The following is a 14,221-nucleotide window of genomic DNA, read 5'->3' on the forward strand; positions in this document are numbered from 1 at the left end:
GTTTTTATGTTTCATCTTAAGCTGCTTTCACTTCCTTCTAAAAACGTGCTCAAACTCACCGTATGAGCGCATTAATAAAAAAAAATTAAAAAAACGTAGCCCTCCTCTTCCCCGTTGCCATGGTGACTCGTCCAATCGGGGCTCCATTGATGCTGTCTTTTTATACTTGTGGCGCACGCGCTGAACTCCAGGTGAAACTACTCCGAGTTGATCAAACTCAAATCAGCTTTTCTGGAACCGAAAACTCAGAGTTTCTATCTCAGAGTAGATCAACTCAGAGTTCAAGGTTAGACTCAGAGTTTGTTGAACCTGCTTTGTGAAACGGACCCTGGACTACTACTTATAATAATCATAATAATAATAATAATAATAATAATAATAACAATCAAAATCACCACTATATTTATCTCTTATCGGGCTGAGAAGAAAACAATCCAAGTGTGGTCTCCCTTTAAGATCCAGGTGGACCAGGGCCTGACAGGTCCAACAGTGGCACTCGTCCCCCTGAGGGACAGGGAGGTGGTCCTCTGCTGCTGGACCCTCTGACCCGCCGTCTCACAACCATCTGTCCCACCAACAACTCTGTTTGATGCATGTGAACAAATACACTGATATTACACTGAGGAGCTGCGTGTGTGTGTGTGTGTGTGTGTGTGTGTGTCATCATCCTGATCAATACCTGGTGGGATGAGAGGGGACAAATACCTTAATGAGGGAAATATTGATGACATCACCTGCATCGATCCTCCAGCAGCAGAAATCATGTGTCTGAACATCAACAGGAGGAACAGCTGATCAACGTCATCGATCATTTAGACCTCCTGACTCGTTTCCTTTGGGCACTTTATAACGACCAACGTATTGTTACAGTGACGTCACTGCGTCCATGGATATGTTTGTGCCCCCCCCCCCCCCCGCGGTTTCCGGTTTAAGTTAACTTTCACTTTCACTGCTCCTCGTGTCGCAGCAGCTTCTTCTCTCCGTCTAAAGGTAATTTAACGGACATTTGAGATGTTTCACACTTTAATGACTCTGCGCATCTTGTCTCTGTTCACTTTTGTCCGCTTGTTGCGCTAAAAACAGCAGAAATCCTCGTTCAGACTGAACAAACTTCATAAAGTCACCTCAGAGGGAACCGCTCACAGCGGCTCTCCGCCATTTTGTGTGTGAAATGAGAGTAGAAGTGGAGTTAGTTGGTCAGTATGTGAGCACAGAGTGGTTGTCAGTGTGTAGCTCCACTTACTGATGACTGAAGGCAGCTTTTCCTGCCTGAATCAGCCTGTGGAGGAGGCCGAGACGAGCCGCCGCTCTCCCGCTGTCTGACGCTCTGAACGCGGCTGGAGAGCAGCTGTTCGCCTGGATGCGGGAGCTGGAGGTGCTGAGGGGGCTGCAGCACCCCCTAAAACGAGGCTGTAACATGGGCCGAACTTACAAGAAGGCCCGAATCATTCAGAATTTGTCATCGACAGCGTTTCACACAGTTTATAAAGGTCCTCTTAACTCAACAACTCACAAAATGGAGCGATTTTTCAAGGGAGTCTGGGGACTTCCTGTCCCTCCTCCTCTCCCTGCTGCTGCTGACTGCAGCTGATGTGACTTATAATATGTTGGTGTTCAGGTTCTTGTTCATAATGATCAGATACATGTTATCCTGGAGGTTCACATGAGTCCAAACACAGGAATGTGGCCCACCATTTACTATGACGTCATCATACAGACTGAGCCCTCAGCACCAGCTGCATGAAGTGGAAACACGTGACTGAAGTACCTCAGGATTGTAGTTCCGTGTAGTACTCGAGTAAATGTACTTTCCTCCACTGTTACTGGTGTTTCTAGAACAGTGAGTCCAGTCGTGTCTCGCTGGTTAAACTGGTGTTCAGAGCAGACGACTCACTTCCGGTCTGATGGCTCCATGACACCATCTAGTGGACTGACAGTAGAAGTGCAGCATTCATGTGACACTGATATGAAGCAGCCAATCAGTGGAGGAGCAGCTGATGTTCTGACAGGAGACATGATGGAAAGGCTGATTTCAGTTGATGTGCAGATGAATGATTTGTGTTTCCTCTCCAGATGAAAGTGTGTGTGAGTTGAGCAGCATGAATCAGTGTGAGGACAGAGAGGAGGGAGGCCCTCCCTCTAAAACCCCTGGACCTGGACCTGGACCTGGACCTGGAGCTGGACCTGGACCTGGACCTGGAGCTGGAGCTGAGCCCAGCTGTGTGTCCTTCAAGAGTGACCGGTCAATAGGTCGTCTCATTGATTTTAAAGGACAACAACCTCCTGCTGTAAAGAGGTGAGCTGTTAATAACATTAATATGTGACTGATTCGTGCTTTAACTGTGGAGAAAGATGTTTTTTGAAACCTGATGTTTATTTTCAGCTTCGTTCTTCTTCACTTAAATTTATATTGTCACTTTAGAAAGCGGCCCAACAGAACCAGTCTTCAACTCTTCATTTCACTTTATTGAATTAGTTTGGTCCAATATTCTCTGAGGTTTATTCCTCATGTTCTCCACTATTTTATGGACACAAGCTTCTGTGTCTGAAGACTAGAAAGTGAATTAACGTCTCTGATGGTCGTCTTCTCTGTCCAACAGGAGACCAGCCTCTAGTGGACCTGAACCTGGAACTGGACCTGAACCCAGCTGTGTTTCCTTCAAGAGTGACCGGTCAATAGGTCGTCTCATTGATTTTAAAGGACAACAACCTCCTGCTGTAAAGAGGTGAGCTGTTAATAACATGAAAATATGACTGGTTCATGTTTTATGTTGTTTATTCAGCGAAATTTGTTTAAACTTGTTTTTTTCAGCATCGTTCTTCTTTACGTACATTTATATTGTCACATGTGAAGCGGCCCAGTATTGTTTATTGTTTATTAGATGGATCCCCATTAGCTGCCGCCTTGGCGACCACTAAATTTCCTGGGGTCCATAGGGTGCATAGTACAGTGTAACATCAATGATGTACCCAGACATCAATACATACAGTCATACCTTCCAATCATAACTGCACTTCACATATAATAAACACTTATAATAAAAACAACAATAACAACAACAATACACATGTACATACGCACACACATCAATTTATACATGCATACTACCACAATATATCAAAAACATCATAATTAATATATATCATATATTAATGAATTGTTAATAATTGTTTTGTGAGTGAGATATATGAGGAGGTAAAGAGTTCCAGGACATTATTGAACGATAGATCACAGAGTGTTTGAGTAGATTAGTTCTCGGAGTTGGAAGTATCAGGTAACCAGATTTCTGGTGTAATGGTTATGTCTGTCTCTAGTCTTCATTAATTGGTTAAGAAAATATGCAGGTGTCTGATTAAATATGATGTTTCTAAAAAAGACCAGAATGTCGTAGCTGAGTTTAACTTCAACTGTGAACCAGGAAAGTCAGAAGTGCATATCAGCTATATTTGTACGTGTTGAGCAGTGAAGTGCCAGTCTGGCAGCTCTGTTTTGAACCAGTTGCAATTTATGTATTTCTTTCTTAGCTGCTGCAGACCATATAACAGAACAGTATTGCAGATGACAGAAAACCAAGGACTGTATTACCTGACTAATCATAGAGGATGACAAATAATGAGAGCATTTTCTAATCGATGCTAGGCCTCTTCCCATTTTGGACACAGTACTATCAATGTGATCAGACCATGACAACTGTTCGTCCAGCATGACATCAAGTAGCTTAGTTTTCTTGACCTGCTCTATTGCCGTACCTGATATTGATAGATGTAGCTGTGGGTCACCAATAAGCATACTTCTCGAGCCAAAAAGAATACATTTTGTTTTAGAGATGTTTAGGACCAGTTTGTTATTTTTCACCCAGCTAGATACTCTCTCTAGATCCTGATTCTCCATGGTTTCTAGTTCATTTATGGTTGAAGCAGTGCTGTACAGAGTTGTATCATTCGCGTACATAACCACAGTGGAATTTTGTATTGCAAGCGGTAGATCGTTTGTGTAAATAGAGTAGAGTAAAGGGCCAAGGCAGCTCCCTTGTGGAACTCCACAGCTAATCTTCTTAGAGTCTGAAAGGCTACCATTAAAAAAGACTCTCTGTGATCTCTCAGATAGATAACTGATCATCCAAGAGAGTGCTGTATGGCTAAATCCATATCTGAATCCGGGTCCTCCTCATTGCACACAGTTGACCAGTTAGTGTTCTTTACGTCCTCCACAAAATGCTCCTTCTGAAAGTGCTTATATGCTCTTTTATATATAATCCTACCAGCTGTTTTGGGAACCTTTGTTTTCCTTTTTAGTGCAATTAAATTGTGATCGCTAAAACCAAGCACAACTGACACTGCTTTAGAGCACTGTTCAGGACTATTAGTAAAAAAGAGATCTATACATTTAGATGATGATCGTCCATTTTTATGTATTTTTGTTGATTCTAGTTGCTAGTGTAATAGTTTTAGTTAGATTACAAGCACTAGCTACAGCAAGAAGCTCTTCTTAAGAGGGCACTGAGATGACCAATCCACATTTAAATCACCAACAAAGTATAATTCACGGTTTTCATCACAAGCTTTATCCAGAGTTCTACAGATACTGTCAAAATATTTCATATCCGCACTCGGCGGTCTGTAACAGCATCCTATAACTAATGGTTTGGTTTGTGGCAGATGAACCTGAACCCACAGTGCCTCCATGTCATGCAACATTAAACAGGACATTTTACAGGAATGTGATTCTGGATATAAAAAGCTACGCCTCCTCCAAATGGATTTTGGTCTTTTCGATATAATGTATATCCATCAATAGCTAATTCTGTATCGTGAGGGGAATAGCGCTAGCATTTCATAACAAAATATTGATGAAATTAACTAGTTTCGTGGCAGATAATGCGTTATAGAGGCTGTGTGTCGCTGCCCCGTCTCTCCCATTATATGGATATATCGCCGCTACACTGGATCTAATTTCATCCGAACGACGCCGAATGACACCAAAGTTATCTGGGTGAGTAAATGACCATATATTTTGCCAGAAATAAGGTCCAGGTTGTAAAAAACAGTAGTTATCCTTTAAGCTGCAAATGTTTAAATGACCGATCAATAAGCCTTTTCCTTGGATACGTATCTTAGAGTCCATAAACAGTTAAAATAAAATCATAAAAACAAATAGTTCTCATACCTGAGAGAACAGAGCCATCTACTCAGCACATTTACTTCTATTTTTCCCAGTCACCGATTTTGGAGTAGAACCAGTCTTCATCTCCTGATGCCAGTTTAACATTTGTCTGATGACTGGTTGAATGTAACTTGGTGATTTTATTCAGGCTAACAGATGCTAGCTGCTAACAAAGAGCTGCTGCTGCTGTGGGCTCGTATTGTACGCAGGCAACACAAGTTCAATGTCCAAACAAAGTTCCTCTTCCTGTTGCAAATCCTGCAGCCTCTCCTGCTCTGGTAAGAAACTACAGGCCCACCCAGGTGCATCATGGTCCTGCACCTACCCTGCTACCTACTGTATATAACCCAGGGTGCCCACAGTGTAGTCTTACTTTGTCGTACATGACCGGGACTTTCCTGTCTGTGGACACTTTCCTGTTGGGTATGTGATACCTCGGCTCCAAGACTTCGAGTAGGTATAGGAACCCCTCGTTCTCAGTTACACTGTAGGGCTGGATGTCTTTGCAAATTAAAGAATGAGATGGCGTCTGTTATTTTGGTCGAACGAACCGAATTGCTAGCCAGTGGGGCTTGAAACAAAGTTGGGATACGGCTACTTTGCTCACCAGTCATTGTGTTAGCAGCAGCTGCTCCGCTGGTGCTGACCGCTGGAGCCGAGGGGACCTCTCTGTCACATTAACGCCATGTCGCTGCTTCAGGTGAGAGCTTAGATTGGTTGTGCTCCCTGTGTGTTTAATCGCGGCACGGCACATTTTACAGATGGCATTAGTTTTCTCAAGCTGACCATCTCTTTTATAAAAGCCAAAGTGTCCCCAAACACCAGACTTGTAAGTGACCGGCGAGTGTATCTCTTCTTCATCCGTGCTTACTTTCTCTCTGACCGCCTCTGATTTCAAGCCTGCTGTTCATCCGGATTTTTAACCGATGCACACTTTTGTCATCAATGCAACCGCATCTTAAATGTTCATACCGATGTACCGATACGAATCGGTGAATCTTACCATCCCTAGTGTACACCTGTGTCTCATGAGTTCATCACAGCAGTACGACGGTGCACACAGTGAACAATTACTTTTAACCTCTTCGTCATGTTTGACTTCATATCGTGTTTGTTTGTGAAACGTGCAGTAAAACGGTTTGTAGTTGATCTGAGCTCAGTCTCAGTCTCTGACAGTTTGTGTTAGCAGCCGACTCCTCCTGTCTTTTCTTAAAGTGTCCTCAACTGTTAAATCAGCTGCTGTAGTTGATGAGAAGTTCAGACTTTGCTTTCAAACACCTGTTTGCAGCGAGCGCCCATGTTTTTCCAGTGTTTTCCCCTCACTGTTCGTTGGTGCATCCGTTTTGCTCCTGCATGTCTCACCTGTTCTCCTCGTGTCTCCCTGGTTTGTTTAGTTTTACACTTGTGCATTTCTGTTTTGTTTTGACTGCTTTGCCTTTGGATATTTCTCTGCCTGCCTTTGTTCGCTTGCCTTCCTGATACTGTGTCATCCACCCCTGCTTGATGCCCAGGCAGACCTCCACTGGTTTCTGGCGCCCTCCTGACCTGCTTTGCCTTTTGCCTCAGCTTCCTTGTTGCCCCCTGGACCTGCTTTGCTCTCCAGACATGGTTTGCCCTTCAGCTCTGCCTCCTGGTCGCTCAATGCCCACCCCCGGTGCCTTTCACCCAAAAATCCCCACTTGGCAGTTTTTGTCTTCTAGTTTCTCCTCACAGGGTGTTGGGGTTTCCATCTATTTGTTTTCTCCAGTGAATGCAGTACGCTTCTGTAGGTTCCAGTGTGGCCGTTGTGTCGATAATCACCCAAAAGCAACGCACGAAAAAGTCAATAAGTAACTTTCGGGTCACACAAATCAGACAAATTAAATATCAAACTCAAGTTTGGCCTGAGGCCCTTTTTTATTTCATGTCCTGTTTTTGATCTGAGAATGAAATCAAAGGTACGAAAAACAAACCGGAATTTGTTTTTTTGGTATGAGATTCATAAACAAATAAATAAATAATGAATCATTTCTTCATTCTCCAATGTTGGAATCTCAACTGAACACAAGTTTATTGAGACTCTTCACCACTTTGCACTGAACAGTTAGCATCCAACTAGCTTGTGTTAGCTGTGTGTTGCTGTCCACAGTATTATAGGGGTCAAGAGCTGGAGGGTCTAAACCAGACAAGCTGCTGAACCAACCCAGTAAACTGACCGACTGTTGGTTCACAGTGGGATCAGCAGCACGACCAACACTTTGATGTCAGGGGAAACCATCTGATTCAATGATGTCATCAACACTTTAACTCAAAGGACCTTCAGCTTGTGTTTGTCTCTGAGTGGACAGACATAATGTGGCTGATTCTTCATGATTCCTCCACAGAGTCGACCAGGAGAGCTCAGAGGTTCCCAGAGGTCCGTCTGCCCAGCAGCATCAAACACAACTGGACTCCATATTTATGGTCTGTACATGAACAACAACTACTTTTACATCCAGTCTGTTCACAATAATCTCCATGCTGCACTTTACAGACCAGTGGTGAATCTGTCCAACATGGATCTGATGTTTGGCTCCATGATGTTAAATGTTCTCATTCACATAATATTCTGTTCCAGCGGCTGGAGGAGAACATTGTCACTTTTGTGAAGAATGAGCTGAAGAAGGTCCAGAAGGTTCTGAGTTCAGATCGCTCAGAATGCTTAGAGAGTCAGAGGGAGGATGAGGAGGTGTTGGATGGTGAGGATGAAGAGCAGAGGAGGAGCAGCAGAGAGGCATTTCTGAAGATCACACTTCACTTCCTGAGGAGAATGAAGCAGGAGGAGCTGGCTGACTGTCTGCAGAGCAGTAAGAGGATTTCTCTAAAGATTTAACTTGATGGATCAATGAGACGTTTACTGAAGTCTGATGATGATGATGATGATGGAAAATCTGTTTATATATGCAATCTTTAGGGGAAGGAAATTGTCATATTTTCTTTAAAAATAACTTAATGATCTTGTTTGTTGTGTATTTATTCAGGAAGTCATTCTGGAGTTTGTCAGCGTAAACTCAAATCTAACCTTCAGAAGAAGTTCCAGTGTGTGTTTGAGGGGATCGCTAAAGCAGGAAACCCAACCCTTCTGAATCAGATCTACACAGAGCTCTACATCACAGAGGGAGGGACTGCAGAGGTCAATGATGAACATGAGGTCAGACAGATTGAAACAGCATCCAGGAAACCAGACAGACCAGAAACAACAGTCAGACAAGAAGACATCTTTAAAGCCTCACCTGGAAGAGAAGAACCAATCAGAACAGTGATGACAAAGGGAGTGGCTGGCATCGGGAAAACAGTCTTAACACAGAAGTTCACTCTGGACTGGGCTGAAGACAAAGCCAACCAGGACATACAGTTCACATTTCCATTCACCTTCAGAGAGCTGAATGTGCTGAAAGAGAAAAAGTTCAGCTTGGTGGAGCTTGTTCATCACTTCTTCACTGAAACCAAAGAAATCTGCAGGTTTGAAGAGTTCCAAGTTGTGTTCATCTTCGACGGTCTGGATGAGTGTCGACTTCCTCTGGACTTCCACAACACTGAGATCCTGACTGATGTTACAGAGTCCACCTCAGTGGATGTGCTGCTGACAAACCTCATCAGGGGGAAACTGCTTCCCTCTGCTCGCCTCTGGATAACCACACGACCTGCAGCAGCCAATCAGATCCCTCCTGAGTGTGTTGACATGGTGACAGAGGTCAGAGGGTTCACTGACCCACAGAAGAAGGAGTACTTCAAGAAGAGATTCAGAGATGAGGAGCAGGCCAGCAGAATCATCTCCCACATCAAGACATCACGAAGCCTCCATATCATGTGCCACATCCCAGTCTTCTGCTGGATCACTGCTACAGTTCTGGAGGATGTGTTGAAGACCAGAGAGAGAGGAGAGCTGCCCAAGACCCTGACTGAGATGTACATCCACTTCCTGGTGGTTCAGGCCAAAGTGAAGAAGGTCAAGTATGATGGAGGAGTTGAGACAGATCCACACTGGACTCCAGAGAGCAGGAAGATGATTGAGTCTCTGGGAAAACTGGCTTTTGATCAGCTGCAGAGCGGCAACCTGATCTTCTATGAATCAGACCTGACAGAGTGTGGCATCGATATCAGAGCAGCCTCAGTGTACTCAGGAGTGTTCACACAGATCTTTAAAGAGGAGAGTGGACTGTACCAGGACAAGGTGTTCTGCTTCGTCCATCTGAGTGTTCAGGAGTTTCTGGCAGCTCTCCATGTCCATCTGACATTCATGAACTCTGGAGTCAATCTGATGTCAGTAGAAGAGCAATCAGCATCCTGGTTGTCTAAAGTGGTCAGAGGCAAATCAACACGTCTCTACCAGAGTGCTGTGGACGAGGCCTTACAGAGTCAAAATGGACACCTGGACTTGTTCCTCCGCTTCCTCCTGGGTCTTTCACTTCAGACCAATCAGAATCTCCTCCGAGGTCTGCAGACACAGACAGGAAGTAGCTCACAGGCCAATCAGAAAACAGTCCAGTACATGAAGAAGAAGATCAGTGAGAATCTGTCTGCAGAGAGAAGCATCAATCTGTTCCACTGTCTGAATGAACTGAACGATCGTTCTCTAGTGGAGGAGATCCAACAGTCCCTGACATCAGGAAGTCTCTCCACAGATAAACTGTCTCCTGCTCAGTGGTCAGCTCTGGTCTTCATCTTACTGTCATCAGAAGAAGATCTGGATGTGTTTGACCTGAAGAAATTCTCTGCTTCAGAGGAGGCTCTTCTGAGGCTGCTGCCAGTGGTCAAAGCCTCCAACAAAGCTCTGTAAGTGTGGAGAAGTTTCTTCAGAATGCAGTAAATGTGCTGTTATTGACCCAAATAGAAATAATTTTTTTGTTCTGCTCATTATTCTTTATCCAGACTGAGTGGCTGTAACCTCTCAGAGAGAAGCTGTGAAGCTCTGTCCTCAGTTCTCAGCTCCCAGTCCTCTAGTCTGAGAGAGCTGGACCTGAGTAACAACAACCTGCAGGATTCAGGAGTGGAGGAGCTGTCTGTTGGACTGGAGAGTCCACACTGCAATCTGGAAAGTTTGAGGTCAGATCATGTTACTGTTTGTTGTGAAATCATTTATATATTTCTGGTAGATTGTTTTGCTATCAAACTTGTTTTCTTTCAATGTACCTTTCATTAATTCAGCTCCTGCACAACAAGAACAATGAGGATGGAGAACCTCATTTATGTTTGATATCATATGACTTTGATCCCTGGCTGTCTGTTTATTCTCAATTCAATCTTCATTCATTGTCACGCTGACAACATACTTAGAACTGAACAGCAGTGGATCAAGAGATTATATATACCAGTCATTCCCAGAGAGGATTTTATTTGGGTTGCCAAATATATTTGCAGACTTTCGTTCATAGTCTTTAATTTAAGATCTCTATCTGCAGTACACCTTTGAGCCACATGGGGAGCTTGTTGGTATCCAGTGCTTGATTTGTAAATCAGGAGGTCTCGAGCACAGAGACGGTCCTACTCTGGTGGGTCCATCCTGTGGACTGCTACAATGGTGGGGATAAATGGACTTTAGGCCCAATGTTTTATTCACAACCACAAAAAGCAGCAGGTCAAGAAACCCTATGAAGTGACATGTTCCATCTGTCTATCAGTCCATCTCTGCTCCATCTCAGTGAGATGGACAGCGTCACACTTAGACACACATCCTGATTGAGTTCATCATTTCACTGACTCACAGCTAAAACACCCACTTGCTTGTAGGACTTACAGTGATCATGTGACAAAACATTTAGACATATTTAGATTCATCTCTTTTGAAATGGCTGGTGTATTGAAGACAATATAAGTGGACGTGGATAAATAGTTTGGAATGGTATTTTATGCACAGATCTGCTCTTTTCAAGTTTATTAGGCCTATTGTGAATTGGGTCGCATTGTTATCATCTTTAAAAAGTGGGACCCCCTGGGGTCCTCCTGTAGCTCAGTTGGTAGAGCATGCGTCCCATGTACAGAGGCTTTGTCTTCACTGCAGCAGCCCAGGTTTCAAGTTTGACCTCTGGTCCTTTGCTGCATGTCATCCCCCCTCTCTCATCTCCATTTCCTGTCATATCTGTGAGCTGTCAAATCAAATCAAATCAAATTTGATTTGTATAGCCCAAATTCACAAATCACAGTTTGCCTCAGAGGGCTTTACAATCTGTACAGAGACGACAGCCTCTGTCCTTCGACCCTCGATTCGAGTGAGGAAAAACTTGCCCCCCAAAAAAAAGCCCTTTTAACAGGGAAAAAAAATGCGGAAGAAACCTCAGGGAGAGCCACAGAGGAGGGATCCCTCTCCCAGGACGGACAGACGTGCAATAGATGTCGCATGTACAGAGCAGATCAACGAGATCACAATGTATACAATTATAATGGATGGTTGACAGGAATGAAAGCACATAAAGAGGCATCACAGCAACAACAATGAAATGCACATGGAAATGTGATTACTAGTGATAACAGTAGTAGTGGTTAACGGTAAGGATAGTATGTAGTAATGCATTACGATAATAGTAGTGGAACGTATGTAACAGAGATGTGACTAATATTAGCGACAGTAGTGGTGGGTGTCGGGCAGGGTCATGGCAGTAGGCGCATCCATGATCAGGCAGGGTCATGGCAGTAGGCGCATCCACGATCCACGACCCGGGCGCGGCCAGGATCCATGGGAGCCTGTAGGACTAGAAAGCACAAGGACTCCGGGGAAGAAGTGAAGTCAGTGACATGCAGAGATGGGGCATGTATACAGGCATAATGTATACAGATGGAGAGGAGAGGAGGAGAGAGAAGCTCAGTGTGCCATTTGTCATTTGGGCCTATAGCAGCATAACTAAGAGCTGGTCCAGGACAGGCCAGGACAGGCCTGGACCAGCCCTAACTATAAGCTCTATCGAAGAGGAAGGTCTTAAGTCTACTCTTAAAGGTAGAGAGGGTGTCCGCCTCCCGGACCAAAACAGGAAGATGGTTCCACAGAAGAGGAGCTTGATAGCTGAAGGCTCTGGCTCCCATTCTGCTTTTGGAGACTTTAGGAACTACAAGTAATCCTGCGTTCTGGGAGCGTAATGCTCTAGTTGGGTGATAGGGTAGTATGAGCTCCTGGAGATATGATGGTGCCTGACCATTAACAGCTTTGTAAATGAGGAGAAGGATTTTAAACTCTATTCTTGATTTTACAGGGAGCCAGTGCAGAGAGGCCAATACAGGAGTAATATGATCTCTTTTCTTAGTTCCTGTCAGTACACGTGCTGCAGCATTCTGGACCAGCTGGAGACTCTTTAGAGACTTGTTAGGGCAGCCTGATAATAGAGAATTACAATAGTCCAGCCTGGAAGTAACAAATGCATGGACTAGCTTTTCTGCGTCTTTTTGAGACAGGATGGGCCTGATTTTTGCAATGTTACGTAGATGAAAAAATGTCCTATATAAATAATCCTCCTAATATGAAGCTATGAAAAGGCCAATAAATACTTTTTTTTTTTATGCGTCACCGGAATAAAAGTTTTGGAAAACCTGATACTGTATCACCAAAACTCAACATTTACCATGTTTTCTGTCTTCTTTTTTTTCTCTCCAGGCTGAGTGGCTGTAACCTCTCAGAGAGAAGCTGTGAAGCTCTGTCCTCAGTTCTCAGCTCCCAGTCCTCTAGTCTGAGAGAGCTGGACCTGAGTAACAACGACCTGCAGGATTCAGGAGTGAAGCTTCTGCTTCCTGGACTGGAGAGTTCACACTGCAATTTGGAAAGTTTGAGGTCAGATCATGTTACCGTTTGTTGTGAAATCATTTATATATTTCTGGTAGATTTCTTTTGCTATCAAACTTTTTCTTCTTTTAATGTTCCTTTCATTAATTCAGCTCCTGCACAACATGAACAATGAGGAGGGAGAACCTCATTTATGTTTGACATCATATGACTTTGATACCTGGACGTCTGCTCATTCTCAATTCAATCTTCATTTATTGCCACGTTGACAACATGCTTAGAACTGAACAGCAATGGAGCAAGAGATTACTTTTATTTACAACCACCGGAAGAAAAGTTTGAGAAACCCTGATACTGCATCAGCAAAACTCAACATTTACCATGTTTTCTGTCTTCTTTTTTTTCTCTCCAGACTGAGTGGCTGTGACCTCTCAGAGAGAAGCTGTGAAGCTCTGTCCTCAGTTCTCAGCTCCCAGTCCTCTAGTCTGAGAGAGCTGGACCTGAGAAACAACAACCTGCAGGATTCAGGAGTGAAGCTACTTTCTGCTGAACTGAAGAGTTCACACTGTGTCCTTGAAACTCTCGGGTCAGGATTCATTATTTTATTTCATTATTTCATGTAACATTACAATTGGAGCAGGTCTTGATCATACTCTTAATATTATTCAATTTATTTAAGAGACTCAACATTTCCAAACAAAATAGATAAAAATAGTAAAATATACAACAAGATAAATAGACACAAGATTCAAGTATGTAGGTAATATGTACACAAGTGAGTATGTGTGTGAGGGGTGGTAGTGGAGGGTAATTGCACTGGTGTGAAGTCTTTAGAGAGTGAGGGGTGAAGGGGGGGTTGTGCATTTCACTGGCTGTGGGAAGAAACAGTTCTTCAGTCTGTTTGTTCTAGATCTGATGGATCTATATCTCTTCCCAGAGGGCAGGGGGGAGAACAGGTAATGTCCAGGGTGAGTGGGGTCCTTAACAATACAGCTGGCCTTCTTTTGGAGTCGGCCAGTGTAAATGTCTCTGAGAGGGGGTAGTGTCGTCCCGATGACACGCTCAGCTGCCCTCACCACCCGCTGCAGGTCCTTCCTGTCCTGTGTTGTGCAGCTGGAGAACCACAACGTGCAGCAGTAGGTCAGGAGGCTTTCTATCGCTGACCGATAGAAGTTGGTCAGCAGGTGGTGAGGGAGGTGAGCGTGCTTTAGCTTCCTGTAGGTGTAAAAGTTACAAAGGTGGAATGGGGGGACAGTTTCATTCCACCTCTGATCCTCCAACAGAGGTAGTTACACAGCCAAAACACAGGCGAGACGACCTGCGTGGACAGG

At 44.0% G+C, this 14,221-nt stretch overlaps 1 protein-coding gene across 1 annotated transcript in view; it reads left to right on the forward strand.

Moving 5' to 3' along the window:
* LOC311252955 (uncharacterized protein) overlaps positions 1 to 14,221 on the forward strand; it is a 290,895-nt gene that overhangs the window by 24,424 nt on the left and 252,250 nt on the right. The window contains exon 9 of the mRNA XM_084346619.1: positions 12,765 to 12,938. Within this exon, the coding sequence (XP_084202745.1) occupies positions 12,765 to 12,938 (174 nt within the window). The remainder of the gene's footprint in view (positions 1 to 12,764; positions 12,939 to 14,221) is intronic.

The sequence above is a fragment of the Pagrus pagrus genome (assembly GCF_965226575.1).
Source record: "Pagrus pagrus genome assembly, chromosome: 24".
NCBI lineage: Eukaryota > Metazoa > Chordata > Actinopteri > Spariformes > Sparidae > Pagrus > Pagrus pagrus.